Below are 14,211 nucleotides of genomic sequence, written 5' to 3'. Positions count from 1 at the left end.
TTGATCCCTGAAGTTATTGAGAATTTGCTGGGGACTAAATGCTGTGCTAAATGCTAGACACTTCACCTGTACTGTGGCATTTAATACAACACTGCATCTAAGTATTTTAATTGTCATGTGCATCTTATACATAAGAAGACTAAGGCTTAGATGGAAAACTCATCTTAAGTAAGCAGCAGAGCTTGGACTCAAACCCAGATCTTTCTGTTTCCAATGTGGATGTTGTAACTCCTATGCCTGAGTTACCTTCTGTACAACATTCTTAGATATTCCAACAAATTCATTTATTCACACATGAGTGCAGTGATTTTCTATTGACAAATGCCATACCAAACTACTGCACACTTAATGATGTAACACAAATTTATTATCTTAGAGTTCTAGGGGTCAGAAATATAACATGGGTCTCACTGGGTTGTCATAAAGTTGTCATCCAGCTGGGTCCCTCAGGAAGCTCCAGGGGAGAATTCATTCCTTGCCTTTCCAGCTCTTCAAGTTATATGCACTCCTTGGCTTGTGGTTTCCTTTTCATCTCCAAAGGCAGCAACATAGCATCCTCAGATCTCTCTTGTCTACAGTCAGGAAGGTTCTCCACTTTTAAGTTCTCGAGTGCTTAAACACATACTGACAAGTTCCTAGGATCAGTACATGAATGTCTTTAGGAGCTGGTATGCTTGCTATCACAGGTGCCAGCACTGTACAAAGGCCTGCTGGAAGCAATCCTCCCTACAGGTAGGGACAATAGACAAGGAGCAAGCAAACAAATACATAATAATGCAAAAAAATGCAAAAGATTTTCAAGTAATGACGAGTATGTTTGGATGATGAGAATTCAAAACTCTCCCTTTTCCTAAGCATGCCATCCCTACTTCATTCATTCAGTTGTTCTTGAATGTTTACTATGCGTAACTATATTCTATGCATTTCAGATAGTGCAGCAAATGGATAGTGGTTCCATTCTACTGGAGTTTTCCAGTGGAGGGAACAGATAGACAAAAATTCATCCCAATGGGGGACATGATTTTTATTTATTTGTTTTAAAGATTTATTTGTGTGAAAGGCAGAGTGACAGAGGGAAGGAAAGTGGGGGCCGGGGGAGAGATCTTCCATCTACTGAGCCACTTCCCATATGGCCACAGCAGGTGGGACTGGTGCAGGCTAAAGCCAGCAACCCAGAACGCCTTATCTGGGTTTCCCATATGGGTGGCAGGGGTCCAAGTATTTGGATCATCATCTGATAGCTTGCCTGAAGCATTAGCAGGGAACTGAATGGGAAGCTGAGCACCTTGAACTCCAGTTTACACCCAGATATGGGACACCTGCATTACAAGCATTGGCTTAACCCTCTATGCCATAATGCCTGCCCACAACACATGATTTTAGACAGTGACAAATGCTAGAAATAAAATATTCCATATTCTCTCACCTATACCTTTTCATTTCCCCTAATTTATTCCATTTAATTTATTCCCCTAATTTTCTTCCATTAAGTCCAGTCTTTATTGAGTGTTTACTGTGTTTTATGCAAAGTGCAAGCTATGCATGGGGCTTACAATGAATCCAGATGTTGTTCCTACATCCTCAAGCTAGTGAAGGAAATAACTGAAATGAGTAGTGATCATGCACTATGGTGAATGTCTGAGAGAGGATGACCGCAGTGTTTTGAGAACACATTATCAGGATTAGCTGTCATCCCTCTCTCTAAGGTAGCAACTTCTCCTGTGCCTGGAACCTTCCCACCATGTCCCCTGTGCCTGGAACCCCTCTGTTCATCCTTCAAGACCTAACCTTAGCTGTCTTCTCTGAAGAATTTAGCACAGTTTCTAATACGTAGTTGGTACTCAAAAATATTTGTGTTTTCTTATTTTTATTTATTTTTGTAATGAAAGTGTTACATGGCAATATGAGGTTACCTCAATTTGCCCAAAAGATGGATGTTTATAAAAATTGGGACAATTTGCATTCCAGAATAATAACAGCATTGAGATTATATGCTACTAAAAGCAAATGAATAAGCAAAACCCCTTTCTATGTGTAAATGAGCAAAACAAATACAGAATACATAGCAGGCTATTAATGGGGAGTGAGTGAGCAGTTTTAGTTGTCTGCATTTTAGTGCCAACAGAATAAAATGGGTGAATAAGAGCTGCTGATAATGATAAAATAGTGAGTGAGATAGTGAGTGTCCACTGACCCTTGAGGACTGAAACCATCCTGCTCAAAAACCAAACTGTTGGGGGCCGGCGCTGTGGCATAGCTGGTAAAGCTGCCACCTGTAGTGCCGCCATCCCATATGGCTTTTGGTTCAAGTCCTGGCTGCTCCACTTCTGATCCAACTCTATGCTATGGCCTGGGAAAACAAAGGAAGATGGCCCAAGTCCTTGGGTCCCTGCACCCGCAAGGGAGACCCAGCGGAAGATTCCGGCTCGTTTCAGATCAGCACAGCTCCAGCCATTGTGGCCATCTGGGGAGTGAACCAGCAGATGGAAGACCTCTTTCTCCCTCTCTCTCTGCCTCTGCCTCTCTGTAACTCTTTCAAATAAAAAAAAATACATCTTTAAAAAAAACTTTATTTAAGCTATTTTTGGACATCTGGTTAACCTAGATGGTTTCAGAAGTAAATTAAAAGCCAAGAAAGCATAAATAATCAATTCTTGTCCTGTATCCAACTTGTTTAATAGACTGTTATGCCATAATTTCCTCTTCTGCAAATTGGGAGTAATAGATTTTCTGTAATATGGATAACACTGTTAGTCTGGTAAAGTGCATTCATGTTCATAAAATGCTAATGGGTTGCTGAGTGTAAGTGGAAATTCTCTAATTTTTCTTTTGTTACTTCCATTCTGATTGTACTCTAGAAAAAGTTGTGCTTTATAAGGCACTGCTGTGATCCACCTTAAAGTTAAATCTATAACCGTGGAAATTGAGTTACCTCCCCTCTCCACTCTGAATCTGGATGTCAAGTGGGACTGCCATAGAGGGAAAACCAAACCCTAGGCTATGTCTAATACAGAAGCTTTTTTATGAGCTTGAATGGTGGCCAGACTTTGTCATTGGGCACCATGAAAACCTTCCTTGGGTCATTAGGAAAATTTAGGAACTATCTCAACATTGAGGAGAGACTTTGGAAAGTTAAAGTCCAAGCCCACAGATTACTATGGGCTTCCATAACTTGTGACAGGACTGTGTGATCTAAGAGGACCTTTGAGAGTAAGAGAAGGTAAATGCTTATCAAAGCCATAGAGACTCTGCAGGAGATTTTGTTCGTGGACCATGCTATATCCCACTTTTGAAAAGCAGAGCACAGGTGTAGCCTCACTCCTCCTATGATTTTATGGTAGCTTTCCTCCTCTGTTATTTAATATCAACTTCCTATCATTTACTGATACTCAGACTATCCATTAGAGAAAAATCAATGAAGAAAAAGGAAGGGATGATTCAGAGGTAGTTGGGCGTTTAAGAAGCATCCTTTGCTCTTTCTCATTTCTTCTTATTTCCATCTCATGTATCCTTACCCTCCATAACTGAAATTAAACTCTTCTGAACACAGGCTTAGAATGCACAGAGCTAACAACTCTGAAGGCCACTGGTCAAGATGCAGATGATTCAGCTTTCTTTTCCAGGTTTCAGGATGTGAATTAGAATGTGAAGGGTAGAAGTTGGCTAGAGAGAAGACTTGTATCACTTGAGTTATTTGAATATTCCTACAGCCTTTTTTTGGCAGCTTACAAGGCAGCAAATTGTGCCTAGAACCAAAAAATAGAGAAGATAATTAGTGAATGTCATAATGTTGTAGAATGGCTGCTGTGAATTACAAACTTAAACTCTGACTTTGGTTTACTCTCTTAGGCAAGCGTAGTTTTTATTCAGCTCAGTACAACAGTCAAGTGGTTATATGCATTTCTAGGTATTTTTCTGAGTATATTGTTGGCACCAAATATTTAACTGACATTAGAACTGTAAAATCTGATTGTACTGTCAAAAACATTTCTTTCCTAATTACTGTACTAATGACTAGTAATAACTACGACTCATTCCTCTTGGAGTCAACAGATTTGCTTATAGAGTAGTGCACGGTTTAAATTATGAGCAATTAAGCTGTAGAATAAATAAGATTGGAGGAAGGAAACAGTAAGCCTTGAGCGTGAAGGCAGACAACTTGGAGACATTTCATTCAGTGCAATCAGTTGGAACTGTGTTTTCCATGAGCTTTTGTGAAATTGCCAAAAAAAACCCACATATCAATTTATTATTTGGTTTTATTCTTAGTTGACACATTTCTACCATTGACATTAAGGTTTTTTTCTTGTCCTAATTCAGGAAGAGAAAATAAAGTGATTTCACAATAACAACAAATATGTAAACTTTGGCACTACATAGGACCCTGAATTCATTCTTTAAAATAACATCTATTTGGTGGAAATCTGCTTCATATACTATTTTAGGTATATTTACAATTCTGATGTTATCATGTAGTCTTATTATGTATGCTCTCAATATAGTATGCAAAACTGTAATGTTAAAATTGCTGTTAATTTTCTCCTCACAATATTATTGAGATAAGACTAAATTCAAATAAAAGAAGAATTTATACATTAAAGGTTAAAAAATGGTCAAGTATCTGTGCTTAATGTTATTAGATTGTTCATAATAATTATGTAAGAATTGGCTAACGGAAATCTCCATGTCAGGTAAGTAAAAATAATAATTGCTACTCTTAATTTTATTTAAGAAACAGTCTTCATGTTTTTTGTTTTTCTTTTTTTCTTTTTTCATTTTAGCTTTCATATATAAGGGAGAACTGCCATGTTTGTCTTTCTGTGTCCAGTTTATTTCATTCAACATGATGTCTCCAGTTGCATCCATTTTGATGCAAATAGTATAATTTCACTCTTTTTTTGTATAGCTGAATAATACACATACATAACACAACACATTTTCTCTACGCATTCTTCTGATGATGGGCATCTTGATTGATTCCATATTTTGACTATTGTGAACACTGTTGCTAAAAAAATGATGGTGCAGTTACAAAAAAAAAAAAGAAAGAAATGCTATATCAGTATTGCTGAAATTTTGTCTACTGTGTTTTGTATCTTTGCAAACTGAATGAGGTGCTACTATAATTTTAATGATTTGTGATTATTTTAAAATGTACTGTATATGAATGAAATGGACATCTTTTCATTTAATTATCATTTATATCCCTTGCCTATCTTTCCACTGAACTATGGCCTTTTTACTTGCTGAATTATCTATGTAGTAGAGCATTAAGCCTTTGACTATAATGTAAATTAAAAATGTTATCTCAAAAATTAAAAAAAAGAAAGGAAGAAGGGAGGCAAGGAAGAAAGGAAAGATGGAAGGAGGGAAGGAAGGATGGATGGAAGAGAGAGAGAGAGGGAAAGGGAAGGAGGGAGTAATGCATCATTATATTAGAATTGTATCTATTAACGACATGGAATCTGTTCTCTTTGTACTAATATAACATTAACATGAGAACTGATAAGAAATATGTTGTAGTAACTATCATCCATTTGCTATAACCCTGAGAATCTATGAATACATTCCTTAAAAATAAAAAAATAAAAATTTTAAAATGTACAATTAAAAACATTTTTTTCAAAAATTAACACAGTATAGTTAAGAATTTGAACTGTGACTTTTTGGTGAGAAGTCATTTTTTCTGTTTAATGTTTCAGATGTACATCACCAACACAATCAAAGCCAAAGGAACCAGACTTGCTAAGCCAGTCCTATGCTTGGGATTGATGTGTTTGGCCTTTCTGACTGGACTCAACAGAGTAGCAGAATATAGAAATCACTGGTCAGATGTGATAGCAGGCTTTCTGGTTGGAATATCTATAGCAGTATTCCTGGTAAGTACAAATGGATTTAGATATTGGGTTTTCAATGGACTTGGTTAATATTACGAAATGAAATTGTGAATCATTGGGTTTGTCTAAATGTGGACTAACAATCACTATATCAGGGGAATCCAAAAAGCTGTGGAAAAGCAGAGTTAAAAGATGTTTGTTTAGATGCCAAAAACCCTTTTGAAATCCATCCATAATTCTTTGATAATAAGCATGTAAGTGGGCATTTTGAGGACAACACACAAATACACACACACACACAAAATCTTCATTTTTTTTCTCCCCCATTAACACACAAATACACACACACACAAAATCTTCATTCCCCCCCCCCCCATTTGTTCTGCTTAAAATCAGGTTTGAGGATTAAAAAAAAAATGAATGCATTCTACACTTAAACGTGAACAAATTGCTTCCATATAAAATGGAGCAGTGCTGAAAATACCAAGTCCTCTCTGGCTAGTTTTTAAGGCTGGAATGGTTGGATATTTAAAAAATTTCCTCAGGGCAGTTTGCATCTTGGAATATCTATATCATCCCAAAGTAGCCTGCGGTCTCACCACTGTACTCCCCTGAACCCCTGCACCACAGCGCCCTCACCAGGTAAAGTTCCCTTATGAGATGAACTGTTATCACTGTCACTAAAGTGCATTGATTGTTTCCAAGACAATATCATCTCAAATCATATTGTATCGGGCCATAAGCATACACAGCAACTTCTAATGCAGTAAACACGCCATCTATATTCCTGCTATAAAATATCCTTGGATACTCCCAGAGATTCTGGAAGTGGGAAAGTATATTTCAGTCTGACTTTAGGATTCATCAGTGCATTATAAGTTTGGGTATATAACATTTTACTTAGATGGAAAAATGCATAAACTATAAATAAAAATGTTTTTCGCATTGACATTATAATCTAAGAAACACTTTATTTCCTTTTGATTACATTGAAATTGCTTATCTTTTTATTTTTTTATTTTTTTATTTTTGACAGGCAGAGTGGACAGTAGAGAGAGAGAGAGAGAAAGGTCTTCCTTTGCCGTTGGTTCACCCTCCAATGGCCGCCGCGGCTGGCGCGCTGCGGCCGGTGCACCGCGCTGATCCGATGGCAGGAGCCAGGTGCTTATCCTGGTCTCCCGTGGGGTGCAGGACCCAAGGACTTGGGCCATCCTCCACTGCACTCCTGGCCACAGCAGAGAGCTGGCCTGGAAGGGGGGCAACCGGGACAGGATCGGTGCCCTGACCGGGACTAGAACCCGGTGTGCCGGCGCCGCAAGGCAGAGGATTAGCCTAGTGAGCCGCGGCGCCGGCCGAAATTGCTTATCTTTTCTTTGGTCGCCTTTCACCAAATGTGTGAAACATTTCAGTGACCACATGTTGGCACACATTTATGTACCAAGCACCTTAAGCAGGCCAGTTCCTCTGCACTCTGCATGGTAACCTGATGACTGCTCTCATTTGCTGGGCACCCTGTGCTTGTTTTCATGATGCTACTCCCTCTGATTCCTGAGGTATGTGGGAGATGTAGGGCCAGTCTTCTCCCCCCCTGCCAGAGATACCCTACATCCTTATGAACACCAGGGTCGAGGCTTGAACCAAAATGTTTTCCTTGTTTCCATTCATCACAGTTGAAACTGGTTAACATTTTAACAAAAACAAAATAAAAACACCCTGCATAAATCCTAAAAATTATAATCATTGGCAAGCCAGAGAACCTCATTGTCAAAATGTCAAGGCACTGGTGTCAGGTGTGACTGCATTGAAGCACCACTGGTCCAGAACATCTCAAGCATCACATCAGCCTTCCTGTGGATCTTCTTGTACCTGTTGTCTTCTTGCCTTTTCCTCCAGTGAACATCTTAACTCCTTCCAAAACCAAAGTCAGAACCTTAGTGCTTTCCCACTCACAGTCTGAGTATCACATGGTGAATAATGATCTGACACCCTTCTATACCAGAAATTCAGAACATTTCAAATTCACCCTTGAAACATTCCCACGTACCCAGGAAAATTACCTCATGGGAAGATCATGTGAAAACAATGCTTTGCCTATATAATAGCTAATAGTTATGTTTCCTTCTCAATCACTTATGAGTATGAGCATATACAGGTACCAGGCACGAACATGAACTAGATAGGCATAGTGGAGGCTCAGATAAACATGATCAGTCTCTAAGGGAGATTAAAGTCTGATTTAGGGATCTGACAATAATAGATAATCAATTTAAATGCCTTTCTTCCATTGTAAAATAAACATTTATCGAGACCCTGTTATAAGGCACTGTAGTGCTGCACATAAATATCCTGATAGTCCATGTACTTAAATAGAACACAACCTGTTGGTTAAAAATTGAGTTTTACAGAGGGTTAAATATTATCTTAGAGATACTTACATTATAATATCAACTCAGTTTGGATTAGGAACAAATCAGACAGAGCAGGTGATATGTTGAGAGATTTGTGGAGCAGGTGGCTCTGGGCTGGGAAGGAGGAACAAGGAGAAGAGTACTATGTACCATGGCAATATGAAATGCTTCATAAAATCCATATTGATGGAATGCCCGCTGTACTCAAGGCCTCAGGTGTGGCTTGTACGTGGGAGCGCATGGTATGGTGGAATGGCACCATTTTTTAGTACAAGTGAAAAGAGATGGAAAATGAGAGGAGAGGAAAAGCCTGAATGGTCTTGTATCTCCTGAGAATAATTCAGACTTTTGTAGAAAAATGAATGTGAATCAGTCAGGCTTCAAGTGAGTGGAAAGAAAAAAATCAACCTTGTTGAATCACAGCTTTTTTGTGTACTCAGTTTGTGCCATTAAGCAGTTTACTGATTTTTTGAGGCCAATAACAGCCTCCCTAAAGGATCATTGTAAGGATTTACAAAGGTTAAAGGAAAGAGGACATGTTGGGTGAATGGCTGTCTGAATGATTGAAACAAGTTCCATAAAAGATAATGTCTTTGCTTTCATTCCCTTTTACCCTATGATAAGAATTGTACTCTGAAAAGAAGTTTGATGTAAAGTAAAACTCCAGGTGATAATAAAGGAAGCAGGCTATTAAGGGAAATAAGATGGCACCAGTCAGACCTCAGTGGCACGAAGAGAGGGGAGGCTGCCTAGGAAGTGCCTCGGAGATGGAAGGGTTGGAACAGGAAGGCCCACTGGAGGCAAGGCAGACGAACCAGGGGGAGCAATCCACAGGGCTTCCCAGGTTTCTTATTTGGACAACTCAGTGGAACATTCATTTTTGAGCCATGACTCCAGCCCTGTCTTGCAGTATCCTCGGGTATTTCCAATTATCTTGAAGTTTGTGCAGAATTCAACAACATTTCCAATTATTGCTATCCTGCCTGAAGGCTCTGTAGCTCAGTTAAAGAATCCATACCCTCCATCCACCCAGACTCTAGACCCAGAATTTAGCTTTGACTCATTCTTCTGGTTCATCCCCCACATGCAGTGATTCATCTGGTCCAAGTTCATTGCTACCACAAAAAATACTTCTTTCTTGTCTTATTCGTTTGCTCTTGTGACCATCAGTGCTCAATATAGATCATAATGTGTTTCATCTCTGCTATCTAGGTTGCTGGCTATCTCCTCATTTCAAACTTTCCTCCAAATAACTTCCCTCCATTCTGCTTCTGTGCACATTATAACCACTCACTGCTAATGACACAACAAAAAATAAAATATTTTTGTCCTGCATCAAATCCAGGCACTTCTGTTGGATTTCTTGGGTCCTCAGTAGTCTGCACTCCAGTGAAGTTTGTTCTCCCCCTCTTCAGCATGTACATAAATCCTGCACAACTTTCTTCCTCTTTCACAGAAAAGCTCTGTCCTTCTGCACTTTTGCCTCAATGGGGATGCCTTTCTGCTCTGTATTCTATAGAGCAAAACAGGGAGCTGCACATCAGGAATTCTGGGTTTGAATCCTGCCTTTGCCACTTGTGGTGTATGACCTTGGACAAGCCACTTAACCCTTCAATAATCCTAGAATATGGAGGCCTTCCATGAACTCTGTTGAAAACTGCCATTCCACCTAAGGATTCTTTTCCTCAATCCTTGCATCACTTTTCTCCATAACACTTCTGAATCTTTTTTAAAAAGATTTATTTATTTATTTCAAACAGAGAGGCAGAGACAGAGATCTTCCATCCACTGGTTCACTCCCCAAATGTCCACAATGGCCGGAGCTTAGCCAGTATGAATCAAGGAGCCAGGAGCAAGGAGCTTCTTCCAGGTCTCCCATGTGGGTACAGGGGCCCAAGCACTTGAACCATCTTCTACTGCTTTCCCAGGTGCAGTAGCAGGGAGCTAGATCAGAATTGCAGCAGCCAGGCCCATATGGGATGCCGGCACTGTAGGCAGAGGCTTTACCACAGTGCCACAGTGCTGGCCCCCTTTTCAACCTTTACTATTCCACATATAACATGTTTGCTTTGCTGTCACGCTTACTAGAGTGTAAGCTCCTTGTCTGTTTGTTGTGTTCATTTTACATTTTCAGTACCTAGAACAGGGACTCTTACATAGGAAAGCCTGAGTAAGTACTTGATGAATGAATGAGAAACTGTTTACCTCTCAGAGTTCTTTGAAAGATTCAGTGAAACTCCTAGTAACGACACCCGAGTTTCTGGTTCAGAAAAGACACAGAGTATCTTGGGCATCACCGTTGACGACTGTATTCAGATCTTTTATTCACTTGAGATTTGGCTCAGGCAAGTGCCCCTGATTCTCTGGTTCTCGGAATTCATACCACAATCTGAGTCTGTGCTATTACAATCTAATGAGGAATTTTGTTGTATTCCATGTTTATCACTCTTATTTCTTGTGTACTTTGTTCAAGATTAGAAAGTAGAATTGTCATGCTTAACTAAGAACAATAGTTGTCAATCAATATTACTTTATAAAAATATATGTCTCAGAACACTTATGAAAATGATATACTTTACAGTGTCAGGCAGAATTTTTCAAGATTATTGAGCCACAAGAATAGCTTGTTATCTTACATACAACATATTAAGAATAATACATACCCTTGGCCGGCGCCGTGGCTCAACAGGCTAATCCTCCGCCTAGCAGCGCTGGCATACCGGGTTCTAGTCCCGGTCGGGGTGCCGGATTCTGTCCCGGTTGCCCCTCTTCCAGTTCAGCTTTCTGCTGTGGCCAGGGAGTGCAGTGGAGGATGGCCCAAGTCCTTGGGCCCTGCACCCCATGGGAGACCAGGAGAAGCACCTGGCTCCTGCCAGATCAGTGCGGTGCGCTGGCCACAGTGCGCCGGCCACGGCGGCCATTGGAGGGTGAACCAATGGCAAAGGAAGACCTTTCTCTCTGTCTCTCTATCTCTCACTGTCCACTCTGCCTGTCAAAAATAAAAAAAAAATTAAAAAAAGAATAATACATACCCATGTACTCTTTACTATGTTAACTCCATTAATTCTCACAACACCTCATTGAGATGTATTATCTTCATTTTGCATATTTTTTTAAAATAAGCACCTGAGACCTAGTTGTATTTAGCAGCTTGTCCACATTCGCAAAATTAGTATATGAGAACCCAGCAATGCCAAAGTCCATATACTTAGTCTCATGCAAGACTGATATTTCATTGCCACAAAGGAAGAGGAAAAATGAACACAAATCAATCAGATTCAATTATTATCACTACTGGATAGTGAAAGAAAACTCTTTGCAGTGAAAACTGATTAGTGTCATCTTTGTAGGAGAAGTTAGAATTATACATGTGGAAGTCATTAATATAAAAACAGAATGTTTCAAAGAACATAAATTTGAAAATATATAATCACATCAGAGCATTTCTGGCTCGGATCATGCTCATTCATAAATATCCACATGGCACTGGAAATATAGAAGTAATCAAAATAGAGATAGCATCTCTACGTTTGTGGAGCATACCACCTTGGAAGAAACATGTCAATCAAAGTGATTCTCTTACCATCGTAGAATTTCCTATTAAAAAGATACTCTTGTAAAAAGAATTACAGCTCTGCATGTAGACAAAGCCATGGGTCACCGGCGGCTTTTATGAGTGAGTGGAGCTGACATCAGATACCGTGGCTGAGTTAGGTACAGTATTCAAACATGATGGAGATGAGGCATATTTCAAGCAGTAGGAAGTGAAGGGTAATAGAAGGTATTTCCAAAACTGAGGGCTATGCAGTTGGTCAGAGTTTAACACATTAAAGGAAATGGAAAAGCAAACCACTAGATGCCATAATCCAGCTTGCATGTGGAAAGATAATTGTCACATCATTGTAAAATTAGGTTGGAGGTGGCCTAGATTGGATTTAGGAAGACAGTTTAGAAAGCTGTCCAAGAATCCAGGCAAGAGATAGAGGTGTCTTAGTCTTTGGAATTGGTGTTGTACAAAGAATGAAGAAGGCATAAGAAATCAAGGGTTTTAGGAGGTATCCAGCTTGTTGAGTACAAGACAGATAAAGGATAAATATAACCTTTCATCACTGTACAACTGCAAGGTGACTGTGAGTGTGTGGACTGTTGGCTCTTTCCCTGAGACATTCTGAAAAATATCAAATATGGAGTGGGGTCAAGATATAGACAAATATTGAATTTAGCTTTGAATGGTTGCTGAATTTGTCAAGACTTTGTCAGCTAAAGAAATTGAGTTAACTTAGTGATCTCTTGAGATCTCTTCACTTTCAAGTTGAGAATACTGAGATACAGAGACCTTCCAATAATATTTAGACTCAGGCATGCTTGGGATCATAAGCCAGGTCATTTGCTTTTTCTTATCATTTTTATTAATAAGAAATCAATTCCATACATGTAAATGTTAGCAGCAAGGATTTGCTAAATATTTAAATATTACTCTAAAGAATATTTTGTAATGCCCTTCCTTATAATCTAAATTGTAAGGGTAATTAAGATTAAACCATTACCTTTTAATATATATCTACTATATGTTAAGCATGTAATGCATTTCGGTTATGAATTCTCAGCTGTTTCAGTGGAATTCCCCAGATCTTTAATTAAGGAAAAGAGATAGGCACAACACCCTTTGCAAGAGTTTTCCAAACATAAATATTCACTTTAGATGACTCCATGTCATGAGTTCCAAATGTCTAATAAGCATATGTATTTTGTTTCAAAAATTAAATTTCAGAAGAATTATCAGCCATTTTTATCCAACCAATTTCCAAATACAGTATAACACTAATGATAAAGGAAACATGTGTTTATTTAATGGAATGGATGTGAAAATGCTGTTTGCTGCTGTTGTTAGTAAAATTCTTGATTATATCTTATATCTTTTGTTCTTTAGATCAGTGGTCAGCCAGCAAATTAAAGTCTACAGACCAAATTTGGCGTGCCACCTATTTTTGTAAAGAAAGTTGCATAGAATATTGACATTCCTGCTCATTATAAACTGTCAGTGGCTACTTCTGTACCAAAAGAGCAGAGTTGAATAATTGATGTAGAGAATATAAGCCCACAAAGCCAAAAGTATTTCCTGTCTTCCTTTACAGACAACATTTGTTGACTTGATCACCAAAGTAATCAGCATCTACTAGTACTGGTCCTCTGTGGGCTCATGAAGACAGAAGCATCACTTGGTTGTAGGTTTATCAAGTACACATCTCTGATCTCTTACCATCCCTTACTTTAGAGATCTTCAATAGCGCCTGTAGAGATATCAAATTATAACACTTTGATCTATGTTTGTAGCATATAATTATTCCCAGATGTGGAAGGATAAGAGAAATATATAACAAATTGGAAGGAAATTTTTTTTCTGACATAAAGTCTTTTCTGTGAATGACACGAATCCATGAGAGAGAAGTAACACATTAGAAGAAGGAATAACACTTCTTGAGATTCTCCAATAAGACACAATTAATTAACTATTAATGAGTCCTATAAAGAAAATGTTTTCTAATGGAGAATTTGTGAAATTATACAATGTAAATATATTATTATACATGAAACATTTAGTAAAAATGAATAAGTTACAAGTGCAAGTAAGGTCTGCATTTTAATTTATAATAAATATAAAATCTAAAAAAACAAAACTGAAGAATACTCACAAAGAACAGCAAGTTGTTTTCTTGTGTTGGTTATTCTTATTTCTTAAAATATGATTCACCTGCATCAGAAATTTCTGGAATGTGTTTTGAAAGTGTCAACTCTTAGGTCCCATATTTCATGCACTGAATCAGAATATTTGAGGGAGGGCTTAAGAGTGAACATTTTTTAATAATACAAGAACTTTATTTTAAAATACACTAAAGAATGAGAACCTCTGGTTTAGTTTAAATTCTTTTATTTATGGGATATAATCAATTAAAACCCAGGGTCAA

The 14,211-nt window shown here is 38.4% G+C and overlaps 1 protein-coding gene across 1 annotated transcript in view; it reads left to right on the top strand.

Annotated features, from left to right (window-relative positions):
• PLPPR5 (phospholipid phosphatase related 5) overlaps positions 1 to 14,211 on the top strand; it is a 121,623-nt gene that overhangs the window by 83,087 nt on the left and 24,325 nt on the right. The window contains exon 5 of the mRNA XM_062190110.1: positions 5,703 to 5,879. Within this exon, the coding sequence (XP_062046094.1) occupies positions 5,703 to 5,879 (177 nt within the window). The remainder of the gene's footprint in view (positions 1 to 5,702; positions 5,880 to 14,211) is intronic.

This window comes from Lepus europaeus, chromosome 5 (genome assembly GCF_033115175.1).
Source record: "Lepus europaeus isolate LE1 chromosome 5, mLepTim1.pri, whole genome shotgun sequence".
Classification (NCBI taxonomy): domain Eukaryota; kingdom Metazoa; phylum Chordata; class Mammalia; order Lagomorpha; family Leporidae; genus Lepus; species Lepus europaeus.
The sequence above is the reverse complement of the archived record's forward strand: the minus strand, read 5'-3'. Positions and strand labels throughout refer to the sequence as shown.